Below are 9,998 nucleotides of genomic sequence, written 5' to 3' on the forward strand. Positions count from 1 at the left end.
TAGACTTGGAACGTATGTATACAGTGATGCTTCTTCAGTAAAGTTCCATCTCCAAGCCATGACACTGTTTTGTTCCAAAGCGTATAGTCCATAAGCTTTCTGTGCATTACACTCAATAATTTACAAGACAGCATGTATAAGCTGCGCCATCACTTTATGCCTCTCTTACGCTACCCTGATCATTCATCCAGCCTGGTATACTGGGTTCTCCGTCTTATAATACATAGCCTTCACTGGCTGTTGTTGTGCCGCATACCGTACTCTTGCCTTCGCACTTTCTTCTCTACTCTTCATCTTCCTGTCCACCATCTGAAGTGCAAGGATTTGGTGGTCCGAGAGACCAGCGAGACCTTGTGCTGCACGCCGGGTGGTGATGAGATGAGGGTCATTGTCAGTGGTTCTCAAAGCTAGTTGTCTTGATGATGACTTCATTGGAGTGTCCTGATCTTGGTGCTCTGCTTGAGCGATGGCAGCAGTTTTGTTGGACAAGTGCCGTGAATGTGCGTGTCTTCGTCTGATAGGTTTCGATGTTGTCTCATCACCACGACTGTGTCGAGAATTGATGATCAATTTGGATGGCAGACGTCTCTCCGTCTTTGGGAGCCTTGTAATGGTCGCACCTGTCTGGCCATCCTTATTCTCTTGATCTGCTTCGAAATCCCAGAAATCGCCGAGTTCAGACATGTCGATCATGCAGTGTCCCTTGTCTCGCATGTGCGTTTGCACAGCTTCGACAGTGGCTTTCTCTTGTCCGCAGTATAGACATTCGTGGTATTCGAAGACTATTAATGCTAGGTATGAGAGCAGAGAATCCAGGGAGTAAAGTGCTGTGAGCGATGGGATGAAGAGGCCATGGTGGGTGGACATGTGCTCTAGGGCTGTTGTATAAGTGGAAGTGAGGAAAGGGCAGAAGAGACATTGTGTTGAAGGCGTCTTCTCGGAATGATCATCAGGTATGCCTTCAACATAGGCTTCGGAATTGGTGTCCTTCTTGATGTTGTCGTTGTACAATATTGTCCGCGGCTTCCGTAACATAGTATCATCGTTGTTTCTTGGTCGGTGTGTGACTTCTTCGCTCTTGCATTCTTGCACCTCGAACTCTTGCTCAGTCATAGATGGTAACCCAGCTACCTTGCGTTTGAGGTTGTACACACTGTGCATAACTGTCAGTGTTGTGAATACTAATTTTTATGCTCAGTGCCATCTTACTGCCAAGGCTGTTGCATGTGTGCACGCTGGAGCGCACTTGTTGTGTATGTAAGAGAACATGTGTTACATGGGAACACAGTCCGCAATTCTGAAGCCATCTTTTTCGTCGCCTTTTTTATTGCTTGTTGGGAAGTCTCGAGGTAGGTAAAATGAAGAGTCTGTGGTGGGAGGGTTAAATCCACTTCTCGTATTGAGGCGAAAGAGTGATGGGAAACAGTCTTGCTGATCGGATCAACTGAGGCATCAATGTGTTATATAGTAAGAATGGGAAGGCTGGCATTTGAGAGAGCGCATGTGCAATACTGAGTCACGTGTCCGCTCAGACGAGGCGCAGTTGCTCGAAAGCCACAATGAGTCATTTCCACTCACTTGCAACCATAACGAGCACAACAACTAATCCTTAGTGGCATACAAATCACTCCCACCAAGACCTCATCATAGAATCGCATGCTCAAAAGATTAGCAATTAATTGTCAAGTATGATACCCGGCTTCCTGCCAAGAGGTCCCTCCCTTTCTAGCCGCCTTCCTATCACAACTCAGTTTTTCCATCAATCCCAGTCCACTCAGCTTAAACAAAACTTTTTCTACAAATCTACCCACACTATGTCTTTTTCGGCCTTCCCCAGCCGACAAAGACAAGAGCTCCTTATCTTCGACGCGCAATTCTGCTTGAGGGTCATATTCATCCACGTCGCCGCCAAAGTAATCTGAATGCGCGGACCAGCGGGGAGACGAGATGGAGTTTGATGGAGAACGATGCGCGTGGAAGATATGCCCATCATAGTCATATCTAAAACGTGTCATCTGGTCGTAGCCTGTTATATAGGGACGGCAGAGTGAGTCTAGAGTTTTGGAGTAGCGAGGTGGGTGATAGTCAGCTGTAAAGCCATCTCCAGTTGCATACTGTGCGTGTTGAGGGTCTACTGGTGACTGAATCGATGGGGGAGCTGCGAAGTATTGAGCTTGGCGCCGCGATGGATTTGAAGCTTCTGAAATGACAGAGTCGTGCCGCACAAAAGGACCAGAAGTTCCGACAGGCAAGGGCTTGCGTTTAGTTTGCTTAGAGACTCGTTCATCTGTGGGCAGAGATGGTAGGGGCTTCTGCGTACAGGCCGCCGCACTCCTGCGGCCCTGCTTTGCATACGCCTTTCCTAAGCTGCTAGCTTTGTGGTTTAGGGGAGCGGGTGCCAATTGAGGCACTAAAACCTCTTCTACCACAGTCGCCCTTCTTCGGTAAGAAATTGCGGGATGCCCACTACCATCCCAATCGACGATCACGGTACCTTTGCTCGTCGGTCGATCGTCTGACGCTTGTGAGAATTGCCACGATGCCACATGTTCGTCAATCATCTGAGATAGCTCCGCTGCAGCCCCGTAGCGGGCTCGAATGTAACGCGGAGGTTCGAGATGCTGATTGTTGTTTAGAGCGCTATGCTGATCACATTGTTGCTGTGAAATCTGGGTGTTCCGATTCCCAGTGCCTCGAGAGGAAGGACGGTGTAACATAGTATGACTGGTTTTCGCGTTGATTGTGTTACTGTGTTGGATCATTCGTTTGACCTTTGATTCGAGCTTTTGTCAACGTTAAAACTTGTGTTGTTGTTACAGTTGAACGGCTGTCGGTTGTTTTAATAATCTTTGCAGAACTGTGCTATGATACGGTTGGTTATAAGGGATCTTCTTGTACAGTACTGGTGAGTTCTAAGTGAGTTTACAGTGCTGCCATGAACACAGTCTCTGCAGATGAGAGTAATTCATGCAGTGAATACATGCCGTCGGTGACGCCAAATTGGACGGCGTTGGGAATTTGATCTGACCTCACAGAGCGTCAGTCGCTTCGAATACATCGCTTGATCAGGGTGAAGCCCATTTGGCTGATGACGGCTAAGAAAAGCGATGAGAGTAGAAAGAGATGATTGTGAAGCGATTCTAACCCATCATCATTAGCAAATTAAATACAATCCCGTTGGTCTGTCAACATCCCATATCTCTTGACATTGACCAACTTATCCCAACTAACCCAGGTATATTATGACTGCAATCTCTTTCGTCTACCCCAAGCTCGCCTGCTTCTCGAGATGCATATGAACAGAAATGACGCAACAGATTGCTATGGAACATGTCAGACACAGGAAGGAAATGGTATAGACCAAAAGCACAAACTCCGCGACGAACGATGAACAGGAGGGGTAGGAAGCACAGCGCATGGACCCCGGGTATTACGAAGCTCCAAAGACCCTCATGATGGATGAAGACGGCCTGAATGTGCAGACAAGAAACGGATAATCCATCTAGTGCTTGTCCTTGCTGGAAAGCTTGTCCTTGATCTTGCCGAAGAAAGAGCGACGCTTCTTCTTCTTGTCATCGGCACCAGAAGCGATGCTCTGGCTACCAGGTGTGCCCTTGGGAGATACGTCTGAGTCTTTCCTGAGGTTCTTGGCAGGAGATTCTGGTGCCAGCTGTGCAGCTGGGGCGGAGCTCGTAGCCTCAGTCTTGCTTGTTTCTACACCGGTGGTGACGGTTGGCTGGGTCTGCTCGGTGGTAGTTGGCGCTTGCTTGTTGAATGCAACGTCGGTGCTGGAATCGATGGGCTTAGCGTTCGGTGGTTGAGCAGGCTCGGATGCGGGCGCGTTGAGAGCATTAGGCTCGCTAGAAGACTTGAGTGGCTTGGAGTCAACAAGAGCCTCATCAGAGAGGCCGGCAGCAGCGCTGGGAGCGGGCTCGCCAGTAGCGTCAGTCGACTTTACTTCGTTAAGAAGTTCAGTCTCCATAGCACGCTTCTCGCTAACTGCCTCAGCGTTGGTGGCGGCCTCAGGACTGGCATGGGCTTCCCTTTGGCTCTCGGCGACAACGTTGGGGACCTCACGAGCGACGGCTTCATTGACAGACTCAGTGGCTGTGCCAGATGGAATTGCAGTGGCGGCAGCAGCAGCAGCAGCGACAGGTGCAGTCGCGGTAGTCGCAGCAGTCAGTACTGGAGCTGGCTCACCCGCTTCATCGGATCTTGGAAGCTTTTCAAGTAGCTCAGATTCTACGGCTGACTTCTCAGCAACAGCCTCGCTGTTAGCAGCAGCCTCGGGGCTAACATGCGCCTCGTGTTGGCTATCAGCGACAACCTCGGGTACATCGCGAGAAACAGTCTCTGATTGAGCTACAGGAGCGGTGGTAGCTGTGGCAGCGGAGACAGCGGGTGCTGGCTCACCAGATTCATTGGTCTTAGGAACCTCGCGCAATAGCTCAGACTCCATAGCGGTCTTCTCTGCGACAACCTCGGGGCTGGATGCTGCTTCTGGGCTTGCATGTGCCTCTTTCTGGCTCTCGGAAACGACAGCTGGGATGGCAATAGCCGGGGCAGGGAGACCTGTCTCGGTTGTCTTGGGAACCTCGCTGAGTAGTTCCTGCTCCATAGCCGACTTCTCAGCAACAGCCTCAGGGCTGGCGGCCGCCTCTGGCGCAGCGTGGGCTGCGGTCTGGCTCTCAGCGACAACAGAGGGTACGTCCTCCGCAGCAGTGGTGGTGGCGCTGGCAATAGTGGGGGCAGGCTCTCCGGTTTCGTTGGTCTTGGGAACTTCGCTGAGTAGCTCCTTCTCCATTACCGACTTCTCAGCAACAACCTCAGGGCTAGCTGCTGCTTCTGGCTCAGCATGGGCTGTGTTCTGGCTCTCAGCGACGATGGAGGGAACCTCGTCGGCAGTGCTGGTGCTGGGACCAGTCATGCTAGTAGCCTCAGCGGCCTTCTCTTTGGCAGAGTAGACGGCCGCAGTGAAGAGACCCGCACCAGCAGCGGCGCCTGCAGCAGCAGTAGCAGCGGCCGCTTTGGCAGTGTCGCTCAGACCAGCATCTCCACTGGCTGCAGGCGCTTCGGATACCTTCTCCTTCAACTCCTGCTCGACCTCCTTCTTGTCCTGAACGGCTTCTGGGTTGGCGGACGCCTCAGGGTCAACGTGGGCCTCTTGTTGGCTGTCAGTCACGGTCTCGGGGACACCGCGAGGCTCCTTGGGAACCTGGCCGGCAAGTTGGGCGGTGGTGCTCTGGGGGGCTGAGGACTGAATCGTGACACCGGTGTCTTGCTCAACCTTGGCATCTACACCCATTGGCAGGCTTGACTCTGGAATCATGTTGCCCATGACTGGAGGAATGCCAAACATGCCACCATTAGCGTCGCGCTCAGCTTGAGGGGTGAAGGCGAGTAGGGGAAGAGCATCGGCCTTGTCGTAAGATGAGGCGTCGGTGTTGACTGTGCTGTCGACGGTATTGGAAGTGAAGGTGCTGGCATCTGGCACCTTCTCGCCAGGCGCAAGGTGAATGGGGTTACCAGCACCTGCGGTGGCCGGGAGCGGCGAGATGCCGAGTGCTGATGGCTCCTGCTCAAGCTCCTTGTCGTGCTTGACAGTCGAGTCTACAGTGTTATCTGTAAGGGTGCTCGCTTCAGGAACGGGCTCGCCAGGCGCAAGCTTAATGGGGTTGCCGAGACCTGAGGTAGCGGGGATGGGCGCGACGTTGAAGGTCTGCGGTTCGCTGCCAGGTGTCTCTGCGTAGGGTGTCTCAGGGAAGGCGCCAGGTACAGGGGAGTTGGATGCATTGGTCTTGGCCTCCTTCTCGCTCTCCTTTGGCACGGCACCGGCTAGCGCAGCGGTTGTGGACTCGGGCGCGGCAGAAGACATGGTGTTGACGGGCTCCTCGTCGACGATGTCTTCGGGAAGGAGGACGTTGTTGATGATGCCGTGACCGTCGTCTTCTTTGCGCGCGCTGTCGTTGGTACACCAGTTACCATTCACAACGAACTGCGGGAGACGTGTTAGCAAAGTTTGCGCAAACGGGGCAGCCGATGCTATGCGATGGGCGGCTGCGTACCTTGTACTGGGTGTGGGTTTTGGGCAGCTCGACAGTCTTCTTGAAGATGCCATCTTCCTTCTCTAGCTTGACCGTCTTCCTCCAGTCATCGAAGGTGCCAGTCACGAAGACCTCATTGGCCGAGTGTTCCCTGCGCGCGTGTAAGCAGTTGCGATGGGCGACTTGAGGCAGTCGCGAACGAACCAGGTGAAGGTATATTTGCCCATATCAGCGCAGCGATGGACGTGAATCAGGGATTGCAAAAGTGGGAGTAGGGAGTAAGACCTGTCTTGGGCGCAGGGAGGAGGAGTAGTTCAGTTGTGGAGGTGGTTGGTAAGTCAGGATCAGGAGCTGCGTTCGGGTGGAGCTAGCTTGCGGCTTGAGGATCAAGCCAGTGCCAGTGCGCGCTCGGACAGTTTGGGGCGACGAAGCTTGCGACTGTTTCGTCAGACCAACAGAAGCGGAGACAATACACAAGCGCAGAGGGTCAAGGAGCGCGACGACTTTTAGATGCAGAATTGGCGAGGCTGGAGGGCTGTTTGGACGCGATATTGCACGGAATCTGCAAGATTAAAGACGGCGCTGTTAGCGGCAGGGAAGCTTGGCGTGATGCCGTTCATCGCGAGCCCTAGAACACGCGGGACCGACGGCCAGCATGTGCAATGACGAAAGGCAACTGGCGTGGTGCTCAATTGCAGCTACTCTACATAATTCTGAGCTCCGCGTGCACCCTCGAGTTATGCCGTGCATGCAATTCTTATTCGGTCGCTTCCTCTCGCAGCCCACAAATACATCACGGCCCCTCCAGTTTTGCTCCACGTGCTCGTGCACCTCACATGGCCGGCTTTGTGCGTCATCGCCATGTCCGGTCGGGATAGCTGGGCAATTCCGGGGTTCGCACGTGAGCAGCTGCTACCCATAGGTGGTACCTAGGTACCAGACAACGAGTCTCTGTTATCGTTATATCTCAAATACCCTCCGGGACGCCTCTTTATCAGAGTTTTCGTCCTCTTGCTGCACCGCGCGTCTCAACATATTCATGGATGGATTCACCGCATCGCCTACGCCGCGTTTGAGTGCCTCACCGCCAATTACAAGGTTGCGCGTATCCATGTCATGCTTCATCGTCGAAACCAATTCCCGTTGCACTGATTGCGAAAGATGGAAGACGGCGTTCACTACGGAATTATTTACTTGGGATAAATAGCTTCCACCCGAAATATTCTTGTTGGCAGTGCAGTAACTGAACAATGCACGCGCACCACGGCGTGCGCGACTTGATGACGCGAGCACGACTGCGATGCAGCAACCAAGTCAACACGGCAACTAGAACTGTCCTAAGCGCGTGTGAGAACATGAATCGATGGCAGTCTTTGTAAATCACAGCTTGGAGCCGTACCTGCCTACATCCATTGTCCTATCTTGACAGTTCACGACTCAGGTGTGGCATATTGTTAGTGCAAGATGCAGTCTGCGAGCAGGCCATGGGCGGGAGCTAAAGCACAGCTTGATTGGCATCGGCGGCCTGGTAGCTATCATAGCTGTCCTACACGGTGGCTACGAGAGCGCATTGAGCGTTTGAGTCACGACAGGCAATGCGGGTGGCATCCAATTGCATCCCCCAGAGCGGGCAGCCGTCGCCTATATGTCGCAGTGGGTGCCTACAGCGTGCGCGTGTTTCTAGAGGGCTTCTGGAAGATAATAAGCCCCAGGAAAGCTTGCCTCGATCCTTACCAGTGACTGCCCTGCCCGCCATCCCACACTCGTGATCCCCTCCCGCACCAGTCCCCTCTTCCTACGCATCCTCACCGCGCTTACTGCGACCACAGCCACAGCCTGCAGCGTGCAATTGCGTTCCTTACTCCCCAATACACTCTGTTTAGACCTCACCTGTCCACCCCGCTGCCCGTCTTGCCGCTGACGCTACGTCCGGACCCTCGCAGCTCTACTGCCTCCATCCCTGCACGTCTCGCGACCGACGTCAAAGAGCTGCGCTTGACCCCTCACCACCACCGCCCTCATGTCCCTCCCTCCTGACTACTCCAACGAGATCTCCACCCTCGACCGCGAAATTCTCAAACACAAGCCCCACGACATCCTCCAGTTCTGCGCAAACTTCTTTAATCGCCGTCTCGAGTCGCAGCGAACCGAATATCTGCTGTCGCAACAGCACTCCAGTCCCCAGGGCCGTGCCGAGAACACCTTTCCCGGCAACAACCCCTTCAGCACCTCCCCCAGCAGCGGCAGCGGCTTCACCAAATCCACAATGCAGCGTCTCGAAGAAGAGGAGGAGAACGACACCATGACCTCCCCCACTGCCTCGACCTTTGCAGCCGTCGACTTTAGCAGGTCCCGCGGCAGCAACAACGACTCGGGTGCGAGCGCGTTTGGCGACTTTGGCGGCTTTGGCGGCTCCTCAAAGAACAACATCACCCAAATGCCGCCTCTTTCAGGCGAAGGCCAGAACTTCCCCAGCAACTACAACACCAACAGGCGCACTTCCGTCTCTGCTGAGTCGCTCAACCCCGCCTCGAGTGCCGCCGACAACTTCACCCCACCTTTCCACCAGAAGACGCAGGACCAGCTATCGCGCCTCAAGTCTGCCGTCTCAGGCAACTTTCTCTTTTCACATCTCGATGACGACCAGTCAGCCATGGTGCTCGGCGCGCTGCACGAGAAGCCGATACCAACAAAGGGCATAAAGGTCATTCAGCAAGGCGATGTGGGAGATTACTTCTACGTCGTCGAAAAGGGCTCATTCGACATTTATGTCAACCAGTCGGGTAAGGTTGAGGGTGGTTTGGATGGTGTTGGCAGCAAAGTAGGCACCGTCGGACCCGGTGGTTCTTTTGGTGAGCTAGCTCTCATGTACAACGCTCCCCGTGCCGCAACCGTCACCTCAACAGAGCCATCTACGCTCTGGGCGCTAGATCGCATTACCTTCCGTCGCATCCTCATGGATAGTGCCTTCCAGCGCCGACGCATGTACGAAGGCTTCCTAGAGGAAGTTCCTCTGCTGTCCACCCTAACGCCCTACGAGCGTTCCAAGATTGCCGATGCTCTCGAAACCAAAAAGTACCCTCCTGGAACAACCATCATTCAAGAAGGCGATGTCGGCGAGTCCTTCTTCCTCCTTGAATCCGGAGAAGCCCAGGTCTTCAAGCGCGGCGTAGACAGCGCCGTCAACCAATACAAAAAGGGCGATTACTTCGGCGAGCTGGCCTTGCTCAATGATGCTCCTCGTGCTGCATCAGTCATCAGCAGGACAGAGGTCAAGGTTGCAACGCTCGGAAAGAACGGCTTCCAGCGACTTCTCGGCCCTGTCGAAGGCATAATGAGGCGGAACGATCCCAGCAAGGCTGCTTTCGAAGGCGATCACGTCGATCCGCTGTCTACGACTTCATAAGCTTGACATCATAGGATATAAGAGGACAGGATGCTGCACCCATACGAAAGGTGAGCGGCAATGTTTGCACAGACAGAAGACCAGGGCGTGGACAATGTTGGCCCAGCATGGTGCTGTCACTCTTCGGCGTTTTCGCGTGTATTCCTATACTTCCTACTGTCACTAAACATCGCTTAATGTCATGGAAGAAGGTACGAATTTCTTGGAACGAGGAATAGGCTCTAGTTACGAGCTGCTCTGCTACCTATGTTGCACAGCGTACGATATCATGGTTTAGACTTGTACTTTATGTTCCAATCGCGTGCTGCTAGAAGTTGTTGTCGTGTGCTCTGCCCTCAGCCATGTGATGTCACATAACTGTTGTCGTCCGTGCGTTTTCATCCGCCACGACCACAGGACGCCAGAGCTCCTTCTCTTCACCACTACGCCTCATGATTTTCACCCGCTTCAGCAACTCTAACGTGGCAACGACATAAGGTCGAAATTGACAGACAGAAAGACATAATCCAGCGTGAAAACGTATTGGAGCTCGCAGAGTACACCCCTGC

General features: G+C 53.6%; 3 protein-coding genes across 3 annotated transcripts; 1 reads left to right on the top strand and 2 right to left on the bottom strand.

Moving 5' to 3' along the window:
• Nucleotides 1-183: 183 nt before the first annotated feature.
• Nucleotides 184-1,307, bottom strand: J4E82_004621 (uncharacterized protein; the record flags this gene model as incomplete). The annotated part of the gene is made up of 2 exons (XM_051730897.1): nt 184-1,153; nt 1,210-1,307. The coding sequence occupies 2 exons, from the start codon at nt 1,305-1,307 to the stop codon at nt 184-186; spliced, it is 1,068 nt and encodes a 355-aa protein (XP_051589378.1).
• Nucleotides 1,308-3,502: 2,195 nt separating this feature from the next.
• On the bottom strand, nt 3,503-6,271 carry J4E82_004622 (uncharacterized protein; the record flags this gene model as incomplete). Its single annotated transcript, XM_051730898.1, has 3 exons — nt 3,503-5,995; nt 6,066-6,195; nt 6,249-6,271. 3 exons carry the CDS (start codon nt 6,269-6,271, stop codon nt 3,503-3,505), a joined length of 2,646 nt encoding a protein of 881 aa, XP_051589379.1.
• A 1,793-nt stretch (nt 6,272-8,064) lies between these two features.
• On the top strand, nt 8,065-9,450 carry J4E82_004623 (uncharacterized protein; the record flags this gene model as incomplete). Its single annotated transcript, XM_051730899.1, has 1 exon — nt 8,065-9,450. The coding sequence occupies one exon, from the start codon at nt 8,065-8,067 to the stop codon at nt 9,448-9,450; it is 1,386 nt and encodes a 461-aa protein (XP_051589380.1).
• Between the last annotated feature and the right edge of the window lie 548 nt (nt 9,451-9,998).

The sequence above is a fragment of the Alternaria postmessia genome (genome assembly GCF_024291825.1).
Source record: "Alternaria postmessia strain BMP 2775 chromosome Unknown scaffold_22, whole genome shotgun sequence".
Taxonomy (NCBI): domain Eukaryota; kingdom Fungi; phylum Ascomycota; class Dothideomycetes; order Pleosporales; family Pleosporaceae; genus Alternaria; species Alternaria postmessia.